Source organism: Amaranthus tricolor, chromosome 9, assembly GCF_026212465.1.
Source record: "Amaranthus tricolor cultivar Red isolate AtriRed21 chromosome 9, ASM2621246v1, whole genome shotgun sequence".
Lineage (NCBI taxonomy): Eukaryota > Viridiplantae > Streptophyta > Magnoliopsida > Caryophyllales > Amaranthaceae > Amaranthus > Amaranthus tricolor.
The window spans coordinates 23,485,485-23,499,639 of NC_080055.1; the positions used below are offsets into that span (position 1 = coordinate 23,485,485).

The 14,155-nt window shown below is 27.9% G+C and overlaps 1 protein-coding gene across 1 annotated transcript; it reads right to left on the minus strand.

Annotated features, from left to right (window-relative positions):
• Positions 1-1,713: 1,713 nt before the first annotated feature.
• LOC130823705 (probable flavin-containing monooxygenase 1) lies at positions 1,714-10,070 on the minus strand. The gene is made up of 5 exons (XM_057688434.1): positions 9,568-10,070; positions 8,772-9,012; positions 4,849-5,027; positions 3,693-4,039; positions 1,714-2,491 (listed from the first exon to the last, which is right to left on the minus strand). The coding sequence occupies exons 1-5, from the start codon at positions 10,003-10,005 to the stop codon at positions 2,149-2,151; spliced, it is 1,548 nt and encodes a 515-aa protein (XP_057544417.1). The 5' UTR covers positions 10,006-10,070; the 3' UTR covers positions 1,714-2,148.
• Between the last annotated feature and the right edge of the window lie 4,085 nt (positions 10,071-14,155).

Sequence of the window (14,155 nt, forward strand, 5' to 3'; positions counted from 1 at the left end):
GAAACTTAATTGCATTGCACAACAAAAAAATAATATTGTTAACAATGACATATACAAATAAATACTCCCACCTATTCACAACAAGTGTCCCATTTACTTTTTGGACATTATTCACCTCTTACTCTTAATTTGTATTTTATTACTAATCTATAAATTAAAACATACTCAAGTGCAATCTTGTTTGATTCGTCTCAATGCAAGGATTATTCATATCAACTTTTCATAATTTTTAATTATACACGATTAAAGATATTAAAAAATGAATAAGTGCATTGGATAGAGTGTAAAAAACAAATGAAACATTATTATGAACAGGAGGGAGTATATTATTATTTTTATTATTATTTATTAGTTTTTTTGAAATTAAAAACCATCAAAGAAAAACTATAAAACTACATCATTATGGTAAGAGAATCGGCCACATAAAAATACACCTAAACTAAAGGATTCATATACGATATTATGTATGATATAAAACCATATTAATTAATAAACCATAAAATTACGACTAAAATACCATATCCTAAACATCTTGGAAAGATATACACGTAATAGTGATTCTGTAACTGAAAACCATCAAATTTAAGATTTAACAAACCAACCTTGACAATAAAAAATATATTTCTAAAAATTATTGAAATTAAAATGTTTTACAAATGCACAAATTTTATGTCACGATGTGGAAAGACGCCTTATACACGGGTTAAATAGCCCATTTCATACATATTATGAGAATATAGACTCTTTTATTTGAGGTCATCTCACCGAAAGATGATCTATCGTAAGAGTAACTATTACAAATATTATAATATTTGTGGAAGAACCACTATATAAATAAATCATCCTCCACTTTTATTTCCCCATTTATATTTTGTTTTACTTCAAGTCCCTAATCAACACAAGTGTTCAGAATTCTGGCAAACAATTCGAAAAAGAGTCATACTCTAATCAACCCCCTTTTAGAATATTCTTCTTATAGTTCCATTAACGACCATTCTTTACCCACCAAAGCCAAGACAATGAAATTTGAAGTTGCACGAGATTTTTAACTTTTTAAGTTAACTATTTTTTTAATTTTTTCTTAGCATAATTAATAAATATAGAGATAAAAAAAGACATTTAATTATTATATTAAAAATTCACATATTAAATCAAAGTAGCTATTAAATATTGTAGAGTAAATTATTGATATGTCACCACTTATTGCTATAATAGCAAAAATAAATTTAATATACATAAATATATTACATTTTATAACTCTCATACTCTAATTGCCTCGTGTCAAAGTAATTATTTATATTAAATAATTTCTAGACTAGATAGAAAACACTCTCTCCCATAAAGAATATCTAATCATTAATTCAAGAATTTTCCTCTTCATTAAAACTCTAACTTGCATGACATCAATATCCGTCAAAAATCAAGTGATTTCCATAACAAGTCAAAGAATAGTCTTTGGTTACTTTTGGATATCCACGTAACCTTTACTACATTTTTACTTGATTCATGGATATCCTTGACCATACATTTATCCTCCAATAATTTCCATAATTCTTTTGTAGAATCCATATATTCATAAGTTTTCAAAAAAATACTCCCTCTAACTATACATAACAAAATATTATAAAATATAAATCTTAATAATCTTTGCATTGAGACGAATCAAATAAGATATGAAATATTATGACAGCGACTCAGGGTGAAGATCCCATTAACTATAAATATTGAATATAGCTTATACTGAAACATTATTACATCATGTGCCTAGAAAATACTTGTTTGTATGCCAAAAAATTTAAAGAAAAATGCCTAATACATTTATTAAATCTAATACAGAATTTAGCCCTACAAATTATTTTTTTGCTTCTAAATCACTAAAAATTTAGCTTATATAAGCTAAATCCATTGCTAAATTTAGTGATAACAATAAATAATGACAAGCAAATTAAAACTTTCAAATAATTAAACATGTCTCAGTAATATGCTTCCTCCATTTCATAATATTTGCAATTAATACCTCTTTTAGTTGTTTAACCTGCCATTCAAATGGAGTAAAATAGACAAAAATACTTTGAAAATGACTGATTTTCCACCCTCTAAAACTGCAAGTAATCAAGAACGGAGAAAGTATTGTTTTAGTTTGATCGATCAATTATCCTTGTCATAGTCTTGACTAGTATAAGGGCTAAATGCTTCATCAAACCAACTTTTCTTCCTCCAAGAATTCCATCCCATCTCCTCACAAAGTTGATCATTATGATCAATACTATAAGTAGAAATACATTGCCTTTTGTAGAATCTAGTAGTCTTCTTCATAACTTCAACCTCATTTTCAATATGCCCTAGCATCTTTTCTACATTAGGGAGCTTAAATTTGTCGTCCACTAGATTTGCTAGCCATTTGCACCGTAACTCGGCTGTTTGAAGGTTTGCTACCGTCTCAATGTAGCCTACAAAGGCCATGTTCGGTATCATAGGGTTTATAGTGCTCCTGCAATATTATTAGTTTGCATTATATTAGAATTAATTAAGTTCTCATTTTTAATATCTTTCGAGGAATCAAACTCAAACAAAAATTTAAGCTGATGGCTAAAGCCCCAAGATATGTTATATACTCTAACATGCCCCCTCACACGAGAGCCCATTGGGCTATAAGTGTGAATGCACATATGCGCTGAATATTCCACTTTAAATGAGGGGTTAAAATTCGAACCTGTGACACAATTTCTGATACCATGTCAAGGAACCAACTCAACCAAAAGCTTAAGCTGATGGTTGAGGCTCCATAATATGTTATATACTCTAACAATATCGTTGGAAATACTTTAAATAGGCCTTTGTTATTTTAAATTTGCTTAGTTATGATATAATATTATTAATTTATAATAGTTCATAATTTAATTATAATGGACAAACACAAACAATAAAATTATAGGACATTTATTTCAAAACACATTTATTTGAATGAAAATTCATGAATACAATTTTATAAATTGGCCAATTGGTTCGAATTGGGCCCTCGCCTAGAGGGCCCAACCCATTTGAGGCCATTTTATTTATAACAAAGGCTCGGCCTGGCCCATTTTTATTTGAGCCTCGTCCGACCCTAATCCAGCCCATTGAACACCTATACATGCAAGAAAGATCTCATATCTATAAAATAGTGAATTGTAGGCTTGCATATAATGTTGGGTGGATAATTTTCCTAATACCATATGGTTTTGGGAAAGAGTGAATCACATCAAGTGTGTACGCAAGTCAACGCTCATTATATCCGTGTGTTGTCGGCCCGAGTCCACAGGGTATTTATATGACGATCTGTCACGACCATACATGGTATCAGAACTGAAGGTGGTTCTTAGATATGATGTGGCTCACATGTAACAGAGAGTATAGGAAATACTTCTTATGAGAGGAAAATCCCACGTCACTAAAATATATAGTGGATTATGAACTTATATTTATATTTGATGGGTAGTTCTCCTTATACTATAAAACATTGAAGAAGAGTGAATCTCATTAATTGTGTATAGAAATCACTGCTCATTATCCGTAGGTTTATAGGCCTAAACCCACAAACGCCCCTAGATGCGTCCACATAGATGGACCCACAAAATATTAATGTGACGAATTTTCACAACCTTACAAATATAACTTATGAATTATAATTAGAGTTTAGCGGTGATGATTACCTATATAATGGCATTACACCATTATAATCAAGGAAGCTAGAGAAAAATTGAGGAAGTATGGCTTCTAGCTTCTTCTTTCCATCATAACCAGTGGCACAAATGACTATGTCAGCCTCAAGCTTAGTATTATCATCAAATTGGATTCCATTTTCATAAAACCACCATTTAGAAGCTTTCTTAAACTTAATTCTTCCTTCATCAGCTTCATCAAAGAAATTTTCAGGCAAGATTGCCATTTGACAACTTGCATAATCTTCAAGAAATGGATGATCTGGTTTTAGACCATATTTTTCATATGGAAGCCTCCAAAGCAAGTAGTTCTCTATTAATTTTGTAACCACTTGTTTCTGTAAGAAATTGCAATAATAATTAATTCTGTTAGTACTATTGTGAAATATCTAGTTAAATAATTTATATAATATTTTTTTAAGAAGATTGATTGTTGAATAGTCGTTTACTATTTAATTATAGTTATTAATTAAAAGTAAATCATATAGTAACCTTTGAAATTGCAACTGAATAATTAATACTTTTTTCTATCCACCATAATAGGTTCATGTATCTTTTTCAACTTGTCGAGCACATTTAGACCTTTAATATCCCTTATTGTGCATAATTAAGTTGATATTAATAATTTTTACATTGGGACGAATCAAACACGATCCAATTTAACTATATTTTAACTTATAAATTAAAAATAAAACACAAATTAAAAGTAAAAAGTAAAATTTCAAAAAGTAAATGAGATTATTAAGATTAATACAAGGGAGTAGTACTCTGTTGTTAGAGAAAATATCATTTACAATAAAAATTTCATTACCACGGTCCACGAGACTGATATAATGAGTCTTGTAACTAAGGATTTTAATCCACACTATTTTAGCATTGATCAATCTAAAAATATTAATATTTCTAGATAACTATATTTGACTGTACTTGTTAAGTCGAAAAACATATTATTTGTGTATTTTTTAAAATTGATGCATACTAAAATAGTATATATATATATATATATATATATATATATATATATATATATATATATATATATATATATATATATATATATATATATATATATATATAATTCATATAAAAGTATTAGTTTTTTCTATATGATACTCATAAGATAAAAATAGAAGGAAAGTATAATTACCATAGGGGAAAGAAGGAGACATGCTAAAGTTCTGAGAATGTTTTGGTCTGGCCTTTCATAGATAAATTGTGAAAATCTAGTGGAGTAGAATAAATAAAATGGTAAACCCCAAATAGAGTAATGGGGAACTGTCCAATGCAAAGTTCTAATCACCATTGTGCATGCTTTTCCATCTTCTCCTGCAATCATTCACATCATGTATAAGGATATAGTATAAGGATATAGTTGATCTGTTTCATTATACTTACTATATTTAATATTCTACGCAATTTAATGTGTTATTTTGTTTATTTATATATTAAATTTTACACATCTAATTATAATAAGTTAATATAATGAAAGTATGCGATTAGACGATTCAAACAAAATCTTACTTGACTATATTTTTACTTACGTATTAGCCGCAATATATAAAATAAGTCGAACAATGAATAGTGCCCATAACCGAAATGTAGCAAGTATCTCAGAACGGAGGAAGTATTAGATCACTTGCACCAAATAATAATATTCAAAATAGTTACGATGATATGATATTCATCCGACTTAATGAATGAATTCAACTTGACCCAACATTAATGGGTTAACAATTATGTAAAACCAACATGGATATAATATTCGATTTTTATCCAACTCGAAACATTTGATTTGAAATCGACTGGATGATCTGAATGAACACCTCTTGCGTTTATTAATTCTTAAGTGGTTGAATTTCTTCTTGATTTTGAATTGTTCTTAAATTAAATAAACTTTTTTTCAAAAAAAATAGTTATATTATTTGCTTAATTAATCAATTTGAGTCAGGTCAATTCAAATTCGATTTTGATTTTAATAATCTTATTGTTCTCGATTGCAATGTCATTTGTTAAAGTATATATATTTTGGATTTCAACTAAAAACATAAGTTAATAACCGAAATTCCAAAGGTATGTACTTTATATTGTTTTAGCCAAAAATAAACAACCCTAAAAGTATAGTATACCACCACCAAACCTTCTCCCTTGTATTGCATGTTAGAATATTAGGTAGTAGTGTGAATACGATCATTAAACTATGTGCATCATTTTAGAAACACACTAACGCATTATTCTTCCGACAAATTGATATAAATGACACAAAACGAAATATGACAATTATCAAACATATATTCTTCTTACAAGTTAATTATTTTCTTTTTTTTTATTATTTTTGAATGTGTTAATCAATTTGTTATATTTTTATTTTAAATATGGCATTATTTTACTCGTTGTATTTTCTCTTTTATATCTAATATCGTATCTTACTACTTTAACTTAGAGACGGCAGACGGGCACAATTTAGTGGGTTTCACATTCCACCCCGGCAAGTTGGTGCGAGTATAAGTTTAAGTTTGGTGGGTACTGGTGGATATGAATATGAAAAATCATACCCGCTATAGGTAATAAATATATAGTAAATATAAAATCTTACCCGCCTCATATCCATCCACTCGATACCACCCCAAATCCACACAAGTCGTATGAACAAACAATAATTATATGATAATAGATTTTGTCGTCTACATTTATATATGGTGTACAAGTGTGAACATTTCATGTTATGTACACAACTACGAATAATATAATGGAGCATGCACATGCATGAGAAGTCAAATTATAGTCGCCAAATCAGAATTGAAAATTCATGCCTACTTAATTAATCATCATTAGAAGCCTTTGACTTAAGAAAACATCAAATGATCACCATTTACATTGACTTCATGTCTTAGTCACTTTTTATAATTTTATTTGTTGCATATTTTAAGAATAAGATAGGCCAGTAAAAAGGTAGAGGAAATTAAATTTAGGATTTTAGCATATTTTTAGTATATGATTGGCTAATGAAAAGGTATCAAAGGAATTAAATTCAAAATTTTAACCATGTTTAAGGTACATAAAAGGATGCTGATCGATAATAGGATAGACGAAATTTAATTTAGGATTTTACCCATGAAAAATGATAAATACTCCAACTAAAATAAGATTAAATTTTAACATTTGCTGCATTTTTAGATGACCTTTTTTCTTTAAATTTTAGAAATTTGTGTTTTTTTCAATGCATTTGAATAGTTCAATGGTTTATCATATATATGTGATATGCAATTAGCTTCAATGACTATGCTTACGTTTTCATTTGATTTCTTAATTATCATCAACAATTAAAGTCAAGCTTTGAATTGTAAAATTGTACACCGTGTTAACTAAAAGTCAAATTGAAATTTGACCTTGACTACTTCTAATTAGCTAAGAATGTACGTCGTAATTAATAAATTTCAAAATTTACTTACTAAAAAATAATAAAAGTCCCATTTATTTAATTTAGGCCGTACAACGGTAGCATGAAGATGTATTTGTTTGTAGGAGTGTTATTAAAAATTTATTTGAGCTAGCTAGGTTAGAACCTATATGAAAAGTATAGTTTGAAAGTACATATAAAAATAGATTATAAAGAAAAATACAATTACATATTATTATTATCAGATTATTTTTAATGAAATGTAATAATTAATATAAATTGCTTATAATGGCAAATGATTGTATGATTGAATAAATAATTTTTGACGATATATATATTTTATGTCCAAATTTAGCTATTTTTATAAACAAACAATTTTTTTAATTTTCTATGCAGAAATTGGCATGCATTGTTATATAAAATAGCTTTTTACTTAAATAAAATGTTTATATATTACAATCAAATTATTGCTTGTAAGATAGTTCTCAACAAATTATGTATTGCTATATAAAGTTTTCAAAAGGATTTCAATTAGTTATATGTATTTGATAAGATAAATATTTTTGAAAACTTACCTATTAACACTTAAAATTATTTAAAGTTTTCCTTATTTATTATATATATATTATGATTCAAGGAGTAGTAAATTAGGTAGTATGATGAAAATATATCTTTCTTTTCTGACTTTTGGAATATCACTAAATATGATTAAAATTATAATCATACGTAATTAATTTGCCAAATACAGCTACCTAATCTTATGAAGTACTATCAACCATGATTTGCCACATGCAAGGAGTTGATGGACACAGTGTAACTTCTGGTCAATTATGACATTAAGCATAATTAGAGATTTCTTTAATTATAAAAATATTTATATTTACTTATATTGTTAGTATAAGAACCAAATAAAGATTGAATCATGCGTTCTTTTAATTATGTTGGTTTTATAATTAGAGTGTAATTTCCCAAATTTTTCTTTGAATAGCCTTCATCTAATAGAAAATTAAATCATGTAATTATTGATGGTATTATGATACCAAAACCTACCAATTTTTTTTTTTTGAAACTTATCCAATTACAAAGTGGTGTGTTATAACCCAAAAACATTGATTGGTTAATCGAAATCCAGTACATGTTCGACCATTTTGATTAGAAGCCTGCGTGGTAAGAGATTATGAATTTGAATCTCAATTACCCCTCATTCAAGGCCAGATATGAGAAGGGTCTGTGTTGCGTCCATACTACTAGTCCAAAAAGCTCGTATGATGAGGCGTGTTAGAGTATATAATATATCTAAGGGCACTCTTTATTTATTTAAATAATTGCAATTTTGATTTTTAAGCTTTAAAATTAACCTAATTAACTATAAAAATATAAATCTATATGGTAATGGTTCTTGATAGTTTCATGAATTTTTATTGGATATATAAAATATATTAATCATTAAGTCTAATAAGAAATTCAAATTAAATGTTAGTAGTGTGTTTAAACCAAAGAAAGTCATTAACAAAGAATTTACGTATAAAAAGTTAATGCCATAATAATTACATGATAAACTACTTTATATAAACATGAAAATGCATGGAATATTTAGACTCATTTAAATAAAAATAGCAAGTATATAATAAAAAAAATATATAAAATATATAAATATAAAAATATAAAAATACCTTGGTTAGCTTGAGCACATTCAACAGCAAGGTCTATTGCAGATTTCTTGTAACCAACAATTGCAACACTTTTTCCTTTAAGAAGGGAAGAAGCTTCTTCCTTGTTTAATTTGCAATAATCAAGAGTATGTAAAACTTTCCCTTTGAATACTTGTGGCCCTTTATTTGAAGGAAAACTTGGAATTTTTGGGGTATCACCATATTTCCCAATACACACCACCACAAACTCAAATGTGTACCTCTGCATCAATATGTAGAGATGTAAATTAAATTATTGTCACAATACCTTTAAAGAAAATGGAAATAATACTAAGGAATTTTTTTTAGAAAAATCCCACTTAATAGGTTATCATTTTTCTTAAAAAGAAAAATCATATCTGCATGTTATATAATTTTACTTTTAAAGGACATTAACATCATCTTTACTTTTAAAAATTTAGGGGTGTTTGGCAAATAGTTGAGAGTTGGTAGCTTATTACACTCGCTGATTTGACCAGCTGATTTTATTGACTGGTTTGACCAGTTGATTTTGAACCTATTGTTATTTTGAACCTATTGTTATGAGCAACTTGTTCAAAAACAGCTTATTCATATAATAAGTTATTTCAATCAACTAATTTATCAAACACTAGCATCATTTGATTTTTTGACCACTTAACCCTCTATTTGTATTAAAATAAATTTAAAAGTTATTTTGTCAAACATCCTCTAAATCTTTTAAGATAAATGAAAAATAGGATTTTCAAAAGATAATCGCTTATGAGTTGTAACGTTTAAAAAACAACTAGCTAGCTACCTGAATAGAATCAAAGTCATCTCCAGTTTGGATGGCCACCTCCCAAGCGGGGTGGCCAGCCAACAACCTCCCATACTCAGCTGGTCTATCACGGAGGTGATTTTCACCTCCGAGATAGCGAAGCTCAACGACCTTAGAACGAAACTTAACAAACTTAAGGACATCAAAGTGAGAAGCATAAGAATATAAATAGTCAATAATCTCAACATGAGAAGGAAAACTAGAGTCATCTCTATCCGGCCAAGGAAAATCGGAAAATTCATAATCACAACGAGGGGTTTGAAGCTTTGTGGAGCTAAAAGAGGCGTGTTTCCACACACCTCCGATCGAGTCGGTGGCCTCGAACACCACCGGCTCGTGCTTGGCGAGCTGTTTTGCGGCGGCTATGCCGCTTATCCCGGCACCAATGATAGCTATTTTTGATTGGATTTGAGCCATTTTTGTTGAAAGAAAAGCTAATAAGGATTGCTAAGCTTATATATTGAGGTTGGATATTAAGTGTGTGTTATGGTTTTGTGGGATTTTAAGGAAGGGTTTGGAATGGTATTTATAGTAAATGGGAGGAGAAAGTAGGGCATGATGGGTCAAGTTATATTATAGTCATGCATGTGATGTTTATTGTTTATAACTTTGAATTAATCTAGAGAGATGGGAAAGAGGTTTTGTGACTATACAATGCATGCATGGAAATAAGACCATTCTTAATTCTCCTTAATTACTTTTTTTTGATTCTCTAATTTTATTTCATTTCTATATTCCCCATCTATTCTAACAATTTATGTCCTAAAATGAGAGCCGACTCTATCACATGAGTAGCATGAGTGATGGTTTAGGACCTATTATAAATAATACATAAATTGTATTAAATCTACTTTGCAAGGTTGCAGCTCAACAAGGTAAATTGAGAATCAGTCTTTGTTTTAGTTGAAGAATAAGTATTACTTTTTAGGTAAGATTCTTAGATTGATTCACAACTAATCATCTCCTTCTCGTAGCCTACCCTATAATAATAATAATAATAATAATAATAATAATAATAATAATAATAGATAAAAAAGATAAATTAAATGCCTATAAATAAAATAGATAAGTAGAACTAACTAAAAAAACAAAAAAACTAATAATAAAAAAAATAAGATTAGCAAGAGGGCAAAAACACCAACAGGTAATAATAATAATAATAATAATAATAATAATAATAATAATAATAATAATAATAACTTAGTAAACTGCTTCGATATTTATGAGGATTATGGATTCATTTGTATTAGATTATTTCTTATAATACATAAAAGATTACAAAGACCACTATTTATTTGTATGATAGTTTGAATATTTCAGTGTTTTTTTAAACAACCGAAAATAAAACTTATCAACATTATATTGTAGAAAATACAGAAATTTTAAGAGGATTGGTATTGGGCAGTATCGATTAGTTATACAAAATTTCATTGATGATGTCAGTAATTAATCTTTCTATGTAGTTAGCTAATGGAAACTATGATTAATAATAAGGATATTGCTAACCAACGTTTTGGGCGTTCAGTAATAATGATATAAATTAATTTAAATAATAGTTTAAAATATATTTTAAACTTTGAATTATATAAGCCTTGATTTATTATTCAATATATAACATAAAATTTAAATTTTATCACTAAATTAGACATTAAAATATATTAAATTATTTTTGTATTTTATTTTTTTGTTATAGTTGACACTTTTGGATATATTATTATCAACTAATAGTAAAAATAGAGTAACTAATAAGTAATAACAATAATTTCTTAACTTAAGTTTTGTGAATAAAAGTTAGGTCTTTTTTAATTTACCTTCAAAAAGTAAGTAATCAATTAAAATAAATTTTAATCAATAAAAATTAGTTTTAATCAGTAAAACTTTGTTATATACTTTACAACTAAAAATTAATTGTAATTAGTAAAAATAAGTTTTAACCAGTTTTAATCTATTGCAAATCAGTTGTAGTAAATAAAAGTCAGTATTGATCAATTAAAATCAGTTACAATCAGTTTATATCAGTTGAATAAGTAAAAATCAGACAAACTATCAAAGTCTTAATCTCTAACACTCCTGTCATTCAATCAAATTCGAGGTAATTGCTAGATTATAGTCTTATAGACTTTACTCTTCCACAAATCTAATTAAGTTAAAATATAATATAGAAAAATTGATATTAACAATTCAACCATTCATCTATTCACAAAGTATAATTCTAACTTTGAATTATTTTTTAATAAGCCAATCTTTGTCCTTAATTTGCTGTCAACATCTTAATAGGATATATTGTTAGCAAACTAAAGGCAAAGGTTGAATTATTATAAAATGAAAGTTTATGTTGGTGGCAAACTAAGGGCAAAAGTTAAATTATTAAAAATTAATTTAAAAGTGAGATTATTCACAGCGTATGGTAAAAGGTTAGATTATTAATATAATTTTTCCTAAAATTTAATTTTATATAATTTACATTCACCGTCAAGTTAAACATATCATCTTAAATTTGTTAAATTAGGCTGGACTTATTGTTAATGCCAGCATATTAACGGGGGGACACAAGTGCACACACTTCATAAGCTAAGGAGATATATACCATCCCAAAACCATATGGCAATGGGAAGAAGGTCTCTAATAGCTTATAAAGCATGCACACCATTTTCAATTTATCGATGTGGGATAACTCATCCCAACACCCCCCTCACATGCGAACCCCCGTCAAGTTCGCATGTGGGAGTTATCAATTGGGGTAGGAACGCCATTCTTTTCGAACCTACCATTTTTAAATTATTGATCGAACCATCGGCTCTGATACCATGAAGAATTAATAATTTCTGTGAAGAATTAATAATTTCTGGAATTTGGTTTTTTCTGTCTTGTTTTTTATTACAGGGTAACTTGTTCTATATATACATGAGTATTGTTCTATTAAGAAACTGAATAATAACTGATAAAGTAACTGCCTAACATGAGATAACCACCTAAAGTTGTAAATGAATGTAACTGTAAAAAACTGCTTTCCAATAAAATTCCACAAAATTTACACCAAACAAATTAAATTAATATTTGACCCACATGGAGTTGAAAATGAATAAATATTAATTGAAAACTCGCAAGTCAATACATTAATTTCATACGCTGATGCACATATATAGATGAATTGCGAAAGCAAAATTAACCCTTATTATTTCAAAAAAATAAAATTTAAATTTATTATTTGCTATAATAAAGAGAAATGAAGATCCCAAATTATTATAAATTAGAAAATCTTATTTCTATTGATGTAAAGACCATCCTTTTCAAAAAAATGAAATCTTAATTTCAATTGTCGTCCCTCTCTTCCTTTTGCTAGCCTGTCGTATAATAAAAAATTATTAATATAAATTAGATATAAATCCAATAATTAGGTATAACTTGTGGAAGGTTTAGCTTACTGGCCCCCGCTGAGTTGACATTATCAGAAAGGCATTTAATAATTTTAATAAGTATACTTACTCCAATATTTTATTAGGCAAATGCTAACAAACTTATATTTATCATACATTGGTTAATGAGAATAATAATATTTTTAAATTAGAGATAATTTATAATTGTCTTGCTAATATATATATATATATATATATATATATATATATATATATATATATATATATATATATAACACAAAGAAAAATATATTTGATTTTGTTCAATACAATGTTGAGGTGAGTCTTTGGACTACCATGTACAATTAGTATCATTGATTCACCATAGATTACTACATTAGTTTTAGTTTTATTAGGCAAACACTAATTCTTAAATGAGACGGTTTTACGGTGAGACTATTTTATTAGGGTTGGTTCAATAAACACTTTTTATCTTAAAGTGAGCACTTATAATGTTAAAGTGGTCACTTGTAATTTTAAGAAAATTATTTTTATAGTTTTAGAGTGATTACTTATAACTTTAAAACAATCACTTATGATCTTAAAGTAATTAATTAATTAAAGAAATAGGCTAATATATAGGCCCTTCTCATGGTGAGACGGTCTCATACAAGACGAGTTTGACTAACTTATAAGAAAGAAAAAAATTGGATCTTGCAAGAAAATTTTCCAATCTCTAGCAAATGCCAAAATGCTTTAATCTTTCAGTCCCCTGCCTTTAATCGGCAACTTGTAACTCATAATTCTTAAGCATCTTGTTCATTTTCCATGCTGATGATGGTGTGTGGACATTGACAGCACCTTAGAAGGATCCTTTTAGTCGTAGAAAGTTTGTTAAAAATAAAATTGGATACTCAGTGTCCCGATCCGATTATTTATTCGTGTACTCAATATCCGATATCCGGATAAGTTGGGTCGGAACACGAGTCATTAAAATAGATACCTAACTAATCGGATATTCGACTTTCCGGTTATCCAAAAGCCAAATACCCGATTATGAACACCCATACATTTGTCAAATTTGCGAGCCTTAAAACGTTAGGCCACTAAAACTATACTCATTTAAATTAGATAAATAAATCACATCTTAGTTCTTATGACTTGTGTTTATGAGACATTTTATTTCAAAAATTTACAAAAGTGCTAAAATG